The following is a 15,247-nucleotide window of genomic DNA, read 5'->3' on the forward strand; positions in this document are numbered from 1 at the left end:
TTTACACATGCCACAAGAAGGGTAGATCCCAAAGGAGATGTTTCCAAGAAAAATGCCCTAAAGTCAACCCTGATAACCAAATGCTGATTTTTTTTTTACCAGAACACTAATGCTAAATATAAAATTAGCTAGATTATGATAGTAACAGCTGTGGGGATTCTTTAACATTTGGGCATTGGAGCATCCCTAAGATAGGACACTATGCCCCAGTTTAGAATTATATACAACTCCCCATGCCAATTTTGCAGAGATCTCCTAAACTTGCTGATGAGAGAAAACACAGATGAGAAATGCATGCAAGGATATTCCAATTTCATTCAGTATGTGTGTGTATGTGCATTGTATTGGAAGGGATTTAGAATCTTTTGCACTAGACTGTTAGCCCTGGCTTTTGAGACAGGGAAAGTATTGCCATTTGAGTGGATAAACTGGACACTTTATATAATTTTATATATTTGAATCTTTATAATGTAAACATACTTTTTCTTTTCTATTATTATTTGAGAATTTCATACATGAGTACCCTGTTTATGTCTTATTCACTCCTTCCTTTTCCTATTACCCCTCCAACTCCTACTCATGTCTCTTATATCCCCCTCTCAAATTTGTGTCCTCTTCTTCTATAATTATTGTTATACACACACACACACACACACACACACACACACACACACACTCACACACACGCAACCTACTGAGTTTGGTAGTGTTGTCCATGTGTACATGGATTAAAAGCTAGCCACATGGGCATGAGCAAGCTATCAAGGGGCTCTTCGTGAGTAAAACAAAACTGATTCTACCTCAGTAGGGCTTCCTGTGGCTCTTAGGTAGGAATGGGGATTTTTGAAGCTTTCCCCATCCATGTCAGCACATCAACTGTATGGCTTAATCTGCATCTTGTGCAGACAACCATATTGATGATAATTCAGGGATACAATATTCCTATCAAATCCAGAATATAGGGAACATAGTAAAACATTCAGTCTTTTCTATCATGGGGTTAAATGAGACAAATTTCCATCTTTAAATAATAAAGGTACCATCTGGCAAAAATCTCTCGCTCAGTGAGTGTTTTTCTAAGACAAGAGTGTGTGCACAAGGTTGATGCCACTCTCAAAAGTTACATTCGCTTAACAGATGCACCTCTCCCAGTTAGCCACCCATGTATAAGAACATAAGACTAACCTCTGACAACTCAGACTAAGGCACAGGATGCCTTTGTTAGGAATAAAAACCCAGGAGGACCCCCCGGGGGTGCTCCAGCAGGATTCAGAGCAACTTTGCACCAAAAATACTCTGGATTGTGTGGATATTTTCTTGGAATTTTTATCCTCCAGTAGTTTGCATAACACTATCTGACACTGTGAGAGCTAGTCCTTAGAGAGGAGGTTACCAGGTCACTACCACCTTGATTTCTCCAAGTCCTGCAACAAGTTTTGTTATTTACCCTCAAGTAATGGCAGGCAGCCAAGAGCAATGGCAATAGCGTGTATTGTTTGGGGATCATTTGGAACCCCTGACCAACAACCAGAAAGCTCCTTGCCTGGCAGTGTGATAGCCCTGAATGACTTGAGATTCACTGTGTAGAGACCAGGCTGGCATGAAACTGGTAGCAGTACTCTTGTTTCTGCCTCCCAAGTGCTGGGATTGCAGGACTGAGCCATCGTGTTCGGACTCTTATTCTTATTTGAATAATTAAAATGTTTAAGAAAATAATTAGAACAGTGTAACGCATTATTTACTGAGTACTCGTCATTAAGGATACAGTGGCATGACAAAGAAAGCCATTTAGTTCTTGTCCTCACTATTTCCAGTCTGATGAGGAAACAGACAGGCTCATGCAGGGAAAATCCTGTAAGTTATGGCCCATGCTGTGACAGAAAAGAACAGAGGATTATGAGCTAAAGGTCAGCTTTGTGATCTAACCTTAGATAGTGGAGCTAATGATGGCTTTTCTGAAGGTTTTAGTTCATCTCTAGCAGGATGAATAACAGTTATTCAAGAGAAGAATGGGAGGCTTATTAAAATTCAACTGTTTGTCTTACACTGTTCTTCTTATTAAGAGATTGATTGATGCAGTAGCATTCCTAAAATTGGAGATGGACTGTAAAGGATGGAGGGGGACAGGAGAAGCCAAGGTCTTGCCACCTGTGCTCATTAGGGCTCTTCAGAAAAACAATCAGTAAAAGTCAATGAATTTTGAAAGAATAAACTTATGCAATTCATGGGTGACTAAAAATCTGAAACCCACAGAGCAGTCAACAGGCTGGAAACTGAGGCAGAGTGAGCTTCTGTGTGATCTGAAGTAGCATTCCTTCTCTGTAGGAGACTTCTCTTAAAGTGTGATGATTGTGGTAATTAATTGCTGGGTTTGATTGTTTCCTGAAGTCTTTCCTCTTGAGACCTCTAATTCGTTGGAAAAGACTTACCTACACCATGGAGGAAAATTGCTTTACTAAAAACTGACTGACTGTAAATGTTAAATACATCAAAAAAAACATATGCATAGCAACATGTACATCAGACTTGACCACCGGGCACCATTTCTTCGCCAAGTTGGCAGATAAAGTAACCATCAGCTTGCCCTTGTTAGCTGTCTGTACTGAGGTGCAAAGGGATACCATCGAAGGGCTTGACAGAATCTGTTTTGTGCACAGACTGACTGCATTATGAGAAATGGGAAACTCTCGAGGCTGTAATTCATAGATGATAGCCCATAGTAACTGGGACCCAGGAGTTGGAATAGAATGAGACAAACAATACTACAATGTATTTGGAGGGTGGAACCAACAAGGCCTTTTAAGGAGGTGTCAAGGATGATACTGTGGTTTGGGGCTTTGGTGGTAGAATGGATGAAATGTTCTTGCTTGCTTGCTTGCTTTGATGAACATTTGTTGTAATGGAAAAATTAGAGGATAAGGAAGTAGATTTAGCTATGAGAAAACAGGTGGTTGTGGAGTAACAGTAAGGACTTTTTTCTAGAGAAAATTAAGTTTGAAATGTCTTGAGACATCCTGAGTGCTGCAGCTGGTAGACGGAAGTCAGCTGCCTTTCCAGCTGGAGGTGGGGGCATCTTTCTCTTACCCCCCCACACCGCAAATGAGGAAGGCAGCATCAGCTATTCGCTCTTGTGCCCTCAGGGCCAGTGCTCCTGAGTCTACAGGGTCAGCTCTGCTGTGCTGCCCAGGAGAGGTGCAGCGCCCAGGGAACCATTACTATTCAAACCACCACATACAGCATGTGGCTGATGGATCACTGAAGCAGTTTTTAAATCTGTTATAGTTTCTTCCTTCTTATTTGTGTAAGTACCTGAGTCATTTGTCATGAAATTTTACATTCTACTTCTTAGCTTATCATATGCTTGAGGAATCTTTTTGTCTTTTTCTGTACTATATATTCCATGTGAAGTGGCAGGTACATCTGGCAGTGTGGTTTCGTCAGTTTTTCATAGCAAGGATCTTTCATAGGTCATGCTGTAACTTCTGTTGTTACATATCAGGAGAGAAATGGGTACTAATGATTTTAAGATGGACCAGTGGCCCTAAATAATGCCTAAATAATGTATTCATTATAAAGGTCCCCATCAGTCTTGCACTTAGTTGCTATAGCAATGGTTGGTTGTTGGCTAGAGCTGGGTTACAGAATGATGGGTTGTTTTTCGTTGTTTCCTTGGCATTTGAGAAACTTGAGGAAGCATGCTTTTAAAACACTGGAAGATGCTAGTGCATGTTTAAACACTGAAGGCAGTGGTACAGATGAGAGGGAAGGACAGTGATGATGACAAATGAGAGAAGTCCTTGGGTCCTTGGGATGTTGAGGGTCAAAGAAGATGGGAAGGACCAGAACTTCTCCACGGTAGCACGAGAGCAAACGGTGAGATAGAAACTGTAGACTTAGTTGTCTGAGGAGTAATGTGGTTCCCTGTGGCTTATAATCTTCAATAATATATGCAGGTGGTTACTGAGGGAAGACATCAAGGAGGGCAGGTTTATATTCTTTTATATTTTAATGAGAATGCTTAAAAGATTACTCTGAAACTTCCTGTAATCCTTGCATTGGAACCTCTACAAATTTTCTGTTTGATTTCCACTTTTCTCTTTCAAAGGGATTTCTGAAAGCTTTCTAATCTCTTTGATGAAAAGAGAAATCAGGAACTTTTCCACTTAATTTTTTGCTTCATGCTCTCTGTCCTTTCCCTGAGAACTAACCCTGATTTCTGAATGGAAGCGTTTCCTCTCTCCCTTGGCATGGTGGGCTGCCACCATCCGACTGCTCTTGCCCCTCCTGTGTTGGGTGCTGTGGGAGTCTACTGAAAGGACAACTCGCTGACTTATTTCTGCTTGTTCATGTGGTGAGCACATGTAACCCAGAGTTGTAATATTTGTGCTGTGGCTAGTATGTGCTGCACACAGGTGCCTCTATCAGTTAAACGTTTTGTCCACTTGGATTACATACATACATTTTTAAAAACTTGATTATTTGCCACTGGGATCTCTTTCCTTCAACAAATACCATATTTGTCCTTTTTCTCCCTAGGTAACTATAAATATGGACTGTCATTACATGATTAGCAAGTGTATTTCTAATTATAACTTTAATGGTTATTCTGAGAAATCTGTTAGGTTCTGGCACTCCAGAATACAATTCTAAGTCAGTTCCCAAAAGTTCCTGTAATGGCAAGCAAAATAATGAAGACTTGCAGACAAAGTCAAATGTCTCTGTGGCAAAACCATAATACCACAAGAAAGAGCTTTTCTCAAATCATGCGCTTAAGTCATTTTTAATTCAAATACCGATCTTTATCAAAGTGTCCACTTCCAAGCAAGGTGGAGTGACAGGGACTAGACTGTCTTCTCACCTGAAGCGGCGAGCACCATGAGATACACAGCAGTTTTCAGACAGTCTGTAACAGAGGACAGGACAATTATCCCTGGAAGACAAACAAACGAGGCTAACCCTACAATTACATTTCAGGACCATAGCTCAGGAACCTCAGTGGAGCCAAACAAATTCTCCAACGTAAGTCTAAGGAGACCTAGCTGGCAGCTGTGCTGAAGAGGAGTTCTGTGATGTGATGCGTGTGGTGTGTGTGGTGTGACGTGTGTAATGTATGTGATGTGTGTGATGTGTGTGGTGTGTGTGGTGTGATGTGATGTGTGATGTGTGTGATATGATGTGTGATGTGATGTGTGTGATGTGGTGTGTGTGATGTGGTGTGTGTGATGTGGTGTGTGTGATTTATGTGATGTGTGATGTGATGTGTGATGTGGTGTGTGTGATGTGGTGTGTGTGTGTGATGTGTGTGATGTATGTGATGTGTGTGATTTATGTGATGTGGTGTGTGTGTGTGATGTGTGTGATGTATGTGATGTGTGTGATGTGTGTAATTTATGTGATGTGTGTGATGTGGTGTGTGTGTGTGATGTGTGTGATGTATGTGATGTGTGTGGTATGATGTGTGTCATGTGATGTGTGTCATGTGATGTGTTTAAAGCAAGGGCTCTTGTAGCCTTTGAGTATATAAAGGTGTTAAAAGAGAGGCATCAATGGTCAGAGAAAGAAGTTATTTATGATGCTTTCCTTCAGTCTTTTGGGTATGACCAGTGTTGGAGTGTTCCACTGGCGATAGTGACAGTGACTAAATACGTATCCTCTTTAGATGGCTTGTGTGGAACAGAGACAAGAATATTTCAACACAGCTGAGCAGCCTAATTGAGTACAAGCTGAGGAGAGTCTCATGCGCTACAATGATAGTGACTGTGTGGAGAAGAGAAGGCCTCGCTTAGGCAAATCCAGACCTTGTGAAAATAAAAGCGTCTGCTTCATGCCTGCTCACTGTGTGGTTCAGCAGTGGCTGCTTTAAGGGGAAGCATTTGAATTTATTGTGTTACTGGATCAATAGAGCTGCTGGTAAAAACCACTTGTTGTCATGGATTTTAATGCCCTCGGGTCAATGATTTTTCTACTCAAAAGTAAAGGATAGATACCCTGACCTGTAACAGAAGTTCAGAGGGTTACCAATGCTCAAGGCTTCTTGCTGGGGGAGGGGTGATTTTTATGTAAATTCAGAACTGACATTGAATTCTTCCTGAGGGAGAAAAGTCTCCTTTGGTAACTATTATGGAACATTGAGTATTTTGAGTTTAGTTTTTGCTACAGGTCTGAAAATCTTTCTTAATAAATTCAACAACAAACTATAAGGCAAAACAGTATATACATGTTAAACCAGCCTGTGGTGATCTTTTCCAATGACAGCAAAATTTGAATGAATCACATATTATTGAAGGAGACAAACAATAAAAATATATGTGTGTGCATATAAAGATAATTATAACATACTTATGGAAGTTATATTTTATTAAGTAATTTAAGGAAAATAAATTATCATAAGACAAAGTATCTATGAAATGATACTTTTGAAGGCCAGCTTTGAGGAGGTGATATGTAAACAAAACCATTCATGTAAAGACAGACCAGAAAGATCTGGAAGGACCTCCTAAGTACAGGATATAGCACATGCAGACAGGGGTAGGAATCAAGGATAGCAGGGTTTTTAAAGACTCACTTCTACTATTTAAATTATATGTGTGTGTACACGTGTGTGTGTGTGTGTGTGTGTGTGTGTGTGTGTGCATATAAGCGCAGGTGCCTGCAGAGCTCAGGATTGTAACGTGTAGTTTTCCTGCCCGCCGCTTGGGACCTGCCAAGCTGTTTGAACCCCCAAATAACACACAAGACACTATATTGATTATGAAGCTGTTGGCCATTTTCTATTTCTCATTGGCTAGCTCTGACTTAATTATTGACCCATAATTACTAATATATATTTTTATAAGGACTTATTGTTCTGAGAATGCAGACTTGCAATCCCCTATTCCTGGGAATCACATGATGATGACTCCCTTCACTACATTTCCCAGAATACGCCTAGACTCCTAGTCCACTTATCTTGCTTCCCTATTGACCAACAGTGCTTTATTTACATATACACAGGACTTCCCCATCATCTCCTCTTTTCTGTCTAAATAGGAAGAAAGGTTTTAACTTTAACATAGTCAAATTATATATAAAAGAACAGTTATCAAGCAAGAACTATAGTTGCAATATTTTTCCATTAACATTTAGTAATATTTAAAGAAAGTATTTTATCATCTATCCTATCTGTGTGAATCTTAAGTCTTGTATGTAACTTATCTTTTATCATAACTAAGAAAACTATAATTATAACTGTTTTCAACTCCATCAAACACCACGGAAGGATAAAATAAAAACACTAGAATTGACAGAGACATCTCGCTACCTGGACAGTCACCTCTGTAAAGTTGGGGCATCCATCTTCAGCACATAGACCACAGTGTGCCTGAAAGACTTCTCAGCAAAGCAGGAAATATCAAACTGTCCATCTGCATTGGCAGTCTGTCAGTCATTTTTCTGTGTCCTGCAGAAAGTCCAGCAGACTCTACTGTGAAACAGGAACCCAGAAGGACTGTCCAAGTTAAGCAGTCACTTTTCTGTGGGTCCTGCATGTCCAGTTTATACAGCAACAGTCAAGCAGTCCAGGCAAGAGCAGTTTCTTGCCCAAATGGCTAATCTTGCCATATTAAAAGCAAAATCCATAAGGAGTTTCTTCGATGCCCCTCTTACTCTCAGACGTAATTGATGTGCCAGGAGCAGACATTTCTCATTGTCAAGAAAAACCCTAAACCATTTTAAATGCCATTTTCTGAAGGTCTTTGAAAGGTTTGAAAACTGTCTATCTCAAATACATCTCTTTATATCTAGAAAACCTAACTATAAGTTCTGACTATTATAGGTAACTATCTATAATCTATATTTAATTATGCATTACATTTTTAAATGAGTTATACAAACAAAATACTTAAACAAAAGGAGAAATATACATATCACAAAACTGACCTTAAATTTGTGTCAATAAATGAAAAACCATACTAATACAAAGTATTCATTTTCATATCATAATCCCCTTTTACCTTTAAAAAGAGGTTGGTTGTGATCATTAACCAAGTATAAGGAACCCCATTTAAATGAAAACAAAGATTTATAAACAATATTTGGGAACTTGGATGTTGTTCATTCCAAACTGCTTCCTGCTGATAGGGTGCTGTCCATACCATGGGGATCATGACAAAACACAAAATACCTGGCCAAGGCCTTGTTTTTGTAGTCCGTAAGGCTGCATCATCTCAGCTGTCTAAGATGCTGGATCACCTGGGTCACTGCTTCTGGGGGTCTTGATTCATCAAGCCATAATAGAAGGCGGGAGGAATCCACAGCTTTCCATTTTCTGCAGAAACATACATAAAACATTTTTCCCAAGTAATTGTCCTTATGTTTAGATTTAGAAGTCAAAGAATTTTCAAAAGATATAAGTTGGATTAATTCAGCAGCATTTATAATCAAACATATTTCAGCAGTTGTTCCTTCATTAGCCACTGAACAACTGAAAACACAATAGCATATAGTATCCAGACTCTGTGTATTTTCCATCTTTACATGGCTTATATTACTCTATTTCTTTTACTTCTTTTTTTTTCCTCTGAGACAGGGTATCTCTTTGGAAATCTGCCTGCCTCTGCCTCTGGAGTGCTAGGATTAAAGGCGTGTGCCACCACACCTAGCTACTCTCTTTATTTTTATTTTTTCCAATATCTTGATCCTTTTACTGTCCCAAGTCTACCTATATTTTACTTCATCTGAATCTGACTTTACTCTGAAACTTTGTTTTTCTGGCCACGTGTCTTACATAGGCTAAAGAACATTGGTAAACTTAAAGCAGAAACAGCCACTGGCTTTCCAACATGGCAGGCCTAAGTTTGCCGCCAGCTCACTGGGAGCTGCTCTCACTGCCACAGTCTATGTTGACATCAAGCAAATGCTGCTGGCTTGGAGATGCGGCCACTGCCACCTCCAGCTGCACGAACACACCATCAATTGTTAGCAGGGCCTTTAAAAGAGCCTTGCAGGGTTTCCTTTTTTGGGGGGGGGGTTGTTGTTATTGTTGTTTTTGCCTCTTATTCTGAGTCAGGAAGACTTCCTTAAGCGAGCTAAGGACTGAACCCTGGCAGGAGAAGAGCAAGATTGGTCAGGGAGGTCTAATGAAATCACAAAACATCAGAAAGGGAAGAACATCTGTCATCATATCTCTTCCGTACCAACCTATGGAGTGGTTCCTCTTGTTTGGGGCAGAAAATTTAGAGATACTTTTTTATCAAGAGATTCCTATGGAATAGTGTTTCTCATGGGCAACAAATGAAGAGGGCACCACATTGGGGCAGCATGGGGAGGAGCTTCTCATTCACAGACACTTGAGGGATACTTCTCATGAAGGTTGCCTATGGAGAAGTTCTTCTTACCCAGGACAGCCTATGGAATGAACCCAGAAATAATTTGTCTTCAGGCTATTCCAGCATACCGTGTCAGACTGGCTCTAAAATGTATAGTGTGGAGCCAGGTCAAATCAGCATAGACTGTCTTCTCAAGTTTGTGCCTCTCCAGACACCCACAACTAAACACTGACCTGAACTCCGGAACTCATTGGCAGAGAGGGAGGAGTGATGAGCAAAGGGATCAAGACTGGGCTGGTGAAACCAATGGAACCTGCTGACCTGAACAAGGGGGAGCTCATGGACCCCAGACCAGCATGGGATTGGGATTGCTCCAGACCCCCTAAATTTGGGTGACAGTGAGGAGGCCTTAGCAATCTCTGGTGCCTTGGGTACTAGATCAGTATTTATCCCTGGCAACCGAATGGCCTTTGGAGTCCATTCCACATGGAGGGATGCTCTCTTAGCCTGGACACATGGGGTGGGGCCTAGGCCCTACCCTGGATGATATGACAGACTTTGGAGATCCCCCATGGAAGGCCTCATCCTCCCTGGGGAGCAGAATGGGGATTGGGTGGGGGGCTGTGTGAGTTGGCGAGGGTAGGGGAGGAGGGGAGGGAGAGGAAGCTGGGATTGACATATGAAACAAGTTTGTGCCTCTCAAGTTTCATCTTACTAGTTCAGGAGCAAACAAATGGAGACTAGGATCTAGCTTTATCTAGCTCTATGTCTATTTCTAGAGGAATAGAATTAGTGCCACACTGTCACAGACAAGGATGTGACCAGCAGAGCAAAGCAAGCTTTTTGCTCATCACTCTGCCTCAATGAAGCTCTTAAATTCAGCTATGGACCTAGGAAATTTGGGAGTAGTGACTGTGTGAGGGTTAGAAGTAATGGAATTCATGTCTGTGGTTAAAACACAAATAGACCAGCTGTTTCAAGGGATGGTGTTTTATGAATCTGGGTAAGGGATGTGTCCTATTATTATTCAGATACCAAATAGTCACAGACCAAGCAATAACTTTGTAGTCTCTATCATGTTATTTCAACACACTGAACCACTAGCTCACAGAATGTGAGCTGGTAAACACACTGTTCTGATACTTAGTATGACAATCACATAGGAATTCATTTGCATTTTGCTTTATGGCATATATAATTCTTGGCTAAACCACACAGTTTAGCCAAGAACTATATATATACTTTAAAGTTTTCTCTTTAAAGTAATCTTTGGAATTTGCTGTCTTTTGACTTGTCAAGTTATTTGGACTTTTATAATAGCAAAAGTGCAATTGAAGTTACCTATGAGGAACAATCTGCTTCCTGCCCAACACAACTTTATGATTCATCTCCCACAGTGTAATACATGATTTCATGATTTTTTTCAGTGAAATAGAATTTCTATAACAGCAGCAGATCCATAAACATGGGTATTGGTATATTAGATTTATTTGTTGGAGAAAAAGAGAGCATGCTTTCAGCTACTAATAGCCTAGTTATAACAAACTAATACATATCCAGGCAACAGTCTTTCTCTTTTGCTGTCTTTGCTTTATTATTTATTTTTTAATATTATCTCACTATGTAAGCCTGGCCAGTCTGGAACTCACTGTATAGACATGGCCTCAAACTCACCTGCTTCTGCCCCCCAATGCTAGGATTAAAAGCAAATGTCACCACTGTTGTATTTGTTGGACTTTGTAGAAAAACTGAAGATACTACTCTAGGAAGTCAAAGGGGCCTTGACTTGACTCATCTTTCTGGACCTCAGTTTCCTCACCCATAAAATAAGAAAATAAGTCCAAGTATGTTAAAGACCCATTTGCTAAGTGGGTAAGCATTATGAGTGCTCCTCTTCTTGGAGGTCTAATCTGTCCCACACAAGAAGTACTGTATCGCTTCCATGCCATAAAGAACATATGTAGAATGCTTCAGCATCTCTGTCCTGCAGCAGAGAAGCTTGCACCCCACAGGAGACAAAGCTGCTACCTGCCTCAGCCTAGTTTGGTGTAAGTGATATCATCACTGTTATGAAGACTACGCTTCCTATTCTACAGTCTCTCTTCCTGAGTTAGGAAGGACTGGTGGGGTCAGCAGAAGAAAAGAACTTACAGATAGTGGCAGGGGACTTATTCTCAAACTCTTCCTGGAGAATCTTTCCCTAAAGTTTCCCCATGATGAAGTCTGTGGTCAGACTCTTGCCCTGGGCATCTCTGAAGGGTTTTTGTGATGGGGGATGTCTTTCTGTATGCTGTAAATATATGTTTCTCTTATTGGTTGATGAATAAAGCTCTTTTGTCCAATGGACAGGCATGATGTAGCCAGGCAGAAAGTATAGGCAGTGCTACCAGACTAAGAGAATGCTGGGAAGAGGAACATGGAGAGTGAGTCATGGGGAGATGTTGTGTAGCTACCTGGAAGGTAGGCCACCTGGGTATTCTCTAATAAGCCAAGACAATGTGGAGATACATAGATTAATAGAAATGGGTTAATAATTAAAAGAGAGCTAGCAGCCGGGCAGTAGTGGCGCACGCCTTTAATCCCAGCACTTGGGAGGCAGAGGCAGGCGGATCTCTGTGAGTTCGAGGCCAGGCTGGACCGACAGCCTCCAAAACAATACAGAGAAACCCTGTCTCGTAAAACCAAAAAATAAATAAATAAATAAATAAATAAATAAATAAATAAAAATAAAAGAGAGCTAGCCTATAAGAAACCATTCCCCAAACAGTTTATAATTAATAGCCTCTGTGTGTTTAATTGGAACCAAACAGCTGCAGGATCAGGCGGGACAAAAGCCTCTGTCTACACTTTTGGTTCCTTGTGTTCTAATTGTCTGATCCTGTTTTGTCTGGGCTGTCTTACAGGTATGAGACATCTCTGTTGGATTTGGTTCAGTTTCTGAGCCCAAATACTGCTCCCAAATCTCAGCCCCATCCCTCCAGAGCAACAGGAATGTGGAGTACTTTCCAACCTAGCCCTCAGAAATCTACCTGGAAGAGAATGGGGACACACAGAAGCCCTGAAGACCTGGAGGAGAATCAGATTCTGGAAGACATATTTTTTATATGACTTTGAAGCACACGCTACAAAATTTCCATAGGAAATATTTGGGTTCCTTTACATATTGATATAGGATGTTAAATTACTTAATTGCAAAGCAGCCGAGTCTCTCCTTTCACAGGGACCTGTCTTTCTGGCATCCTCTTAAGTATTAATACAGAAATCATTCTAATAAATCAGGTGGTTTTTGTCAGACCAGTCAGAAAACAGGCTAAAAGAGGTGGGCTTATGGATAGAATCTTTTCTATGCCAAACAGAGATTAGAAATTTAGGATACTTAGTGCATGTCAGACACCATGGATATGTACTGTCATTTTAAAAGTGTTTTCAGTGTACTGCTGGAAAACGTTGGCTCTTTCCTTACATAAGGAAAGTAGCCACTTCAGAAGGCTTCATCCTTCTTAACCTTTCATTCCAAAGCTGAAGTTAGGGACCTAATATCACCACTTCCTGGGACCAAATCATGGGAGTCATAGCAATCATCAACATGGTCACTGCTGCCCCTTACACCAAAAGCTCAGTGGTTAGCAGGAAGTTTCCAGCCAGACTGTGTCATTAAACCACAGGTAAGAATGGCTGCCTGAGGAAATCCACCAATGCCTGTGATGGGCATTCGGGCGTTTCTTGTTGACTCCACTTCCAGGTGTTCTTGTGAGTGTCCCTCATGGGTGTGTCTGGGGAGGACAGCACTGGAGAAAGAGTGGTACCCAGTGGCTGCAGGCTGGCAGGTTTCTCCTGCCCTTGCTCACGCCATAAGAATGTACCATCCTAGTTTGACTGCCCTGGGTACCTGAGTCGAGCAAAGCTCTGCTGAGCATCTTTATTGGCCTAGATAGGACTCCTTTCTCTCCAGAGTTAGCTAAGTCCTGTTGCTTCTACCCAGTCTCCCTTTCCTTCAAGACTCTCAATTCCATACTCTTCATCTGTAATCATTCCCTTTGGAAGTTGAAAGTTAATTGCAGTTTCCAATTTCCTTTTCAAATTCACCCTGAGAGTGACTAGAACAGACTTGTTCTATTTCAAAACACCTTCAGGATATGTCTGGAGTGGCAGAAATGGCAGTTAGGTTCCCAGAACCACCTTCTCTCTATCCTGTATGTCACCAATAGCTTCACTATGCCTGTTCCCTTAGACTTGCTATAACCCTAGTCACTTGTTCTGAGCATCAGTGTTCTTCCTACTCTAAATTATGTGTCTCCAGAAGAATAAGAAGGAGAATCTGATCTCTTTAAGAAACATAGTTACCCTTGGGAGAGTAATGAACATCCTAAAAAACAAAGGCTTTTTCTGGGTGCCATGCCAATGAATGGAATTTAATTGCTTTTATACTTTACCAACAGAGGCAGTTTGTAAGAGAGAAAAAAATGAGTTTTCAGGGAAGCATCATTGAATACAATTTTCATACTTCACAGTCCCTGCCAGATGCTCTCTTCAGGCATGGGGGCGGAGGCATTGATATGAGGATGGTAGGAAGGGAATATATATATATATAACCTAGTGGCTAATATGATGATATATGTTAACATTTTAATCTATATTAAATTTACTTTGAGATAAATGTGTTGTTGCAGAGTACTTGGTCTTGAGCTTTTGTAGCTTATCCCACAGAAGAATGGGAAGAAAGTGGGAGCCATGTGAACTCTACTGATAATGCTCCCTTCAGTGGCTGGTTGGGACTTCCTTGGCCAGCCCCTAGATGTTTCCTCAAAGCAAGACTGTACACACCCTGTGAATACCACAGTTAAAGTATTGCCCACATTGCTAACTGCCACCTTGTAAGAGAAAAACTAATCAGTATTTGTAAAATGAACCCGAGTATGTCCACTGAACCTGCCACGTGGGGCCCATGTGCTTGATTTAAAAAGATTAACCAAGGAATACCTTTTGTGGCCATTCCGCTTCCAAGAGGCACACTTGGGTTTCTCCAAACCTGACTCACGGTGGGGACTCATCCAGCGCATTCCAGGCGTCATGAAGAAGGCCTGACTCTCTCCTGTAGAGCCACTTTTCACTGGCTCTGCCTCAGCGCCAGGGTTATCTTAGATGTTTGCTACCGTTGGCTAAAGGCATGCTAGTTTTGACATTGACAAATGTTTGTGGTAACTCAGTAAACAGTCTCTGAGCTGTTTTCCACGTGTGGTTGTGATAGTGAATTGTCCTCTCGCACATCATTAGATTAGTGAAGTGTAGTTTTAGAGCAAGAGCAGAACCCCCAAAGTATCAAAGTACTATTCCCTCCTTGTTATTGTTGGACAACAGGAGTGCATGGCCATTTGAAACAGTGGAAGTAATGCGCCCCGACCCAGCTGGTGATCCCAGTGCAGCTCCGGCTCATTCCCGTCACCAGAGCATCAGGACTCAGTAGGTTCTGCAGTTGCTGGGATGGACAGTTCAATCTAAGCACACCTCTGAGCCCACCACCATAGCATCTCAGCAAGAAAGACACGTCACACCACTTAGAGAGAGGAGCTGTGGTTCTGCCCAGTGGGTTTTAGGTCCTTGAAAACTCCAAGCGAGGGTTTGCATAGATTCATAGTTCCAAGATCACACCCTTGTGTTCCCCCAAAACAGCCAAAGACCCTGGCTTGCTTCCTTGAGACCAGTCTGTCACCCCCATCTGAACAAGAACTCTGGACAGCTGCCTCTCAGAGGCTCAGATGCAGAGAGCAGAGCCATCAATCAGCCCTCTCTTACATTGGAAGTGAAATAAGTAAGCCATTTGCTCATACGTAAAATGGTCCTTAACCTGAGGGGACGGATAAGCAGGCAGCTAGAGAACCGGATTAGTACCCAGTTGTGTGGCTTCTTGACATTTTTGCTCCACTGGGGGGGGCACTTCTCAC

At 41.5% G+C, this 15,247-nt stretch overlaps 1 protein-coding gene across 5 annotated transcripts in view; it reads left to right on the forward strand.

Annotated features, from left to right (window-relative positions):
- Kiaa1328 (KIAA1328 ortholog) overlaps window positions 1–13,962 on the forward strand; it is a 242,993-nt gene extending 229,031 nt beyond the window's left edge. For all 5 annotated transcript variants that reach the window (XM_013122841.3, XM_040757961.1, XM_040757962.1 and 2 more), the window contains one exon: window positions 12,209–13,962. In XM_013122841.3, the coding sequence (XP_012978295.1) occupies window positions 12,209–12,413 (205 nt within the window). In that variant the 3' untranslated portion in view covers window positions 12,414–13,962. The remainder of the gene's footprint in view (window positions 1–12,208) is intronic.
- Window positions 13,963–15,247: the final 1,285 nt, after the last annotated feature.

The sequence above is a fragment of the Mesocricetus auratus genome, unplaced genomic scaffold (genome assembly GCF_017639785.1).
Source record: "Mesocricetus auratus isolate SY011 unplaced genomic scaffold, BCM_Maur_2.0 Super-Scaffold_100015, whole genome shotgun sequence".
NCBI lineage: Eukaryota > Metazoa > Chordata > Mammalia > Rodentia > Cricetidae > Mesocricetus > Mesocricetus auratus.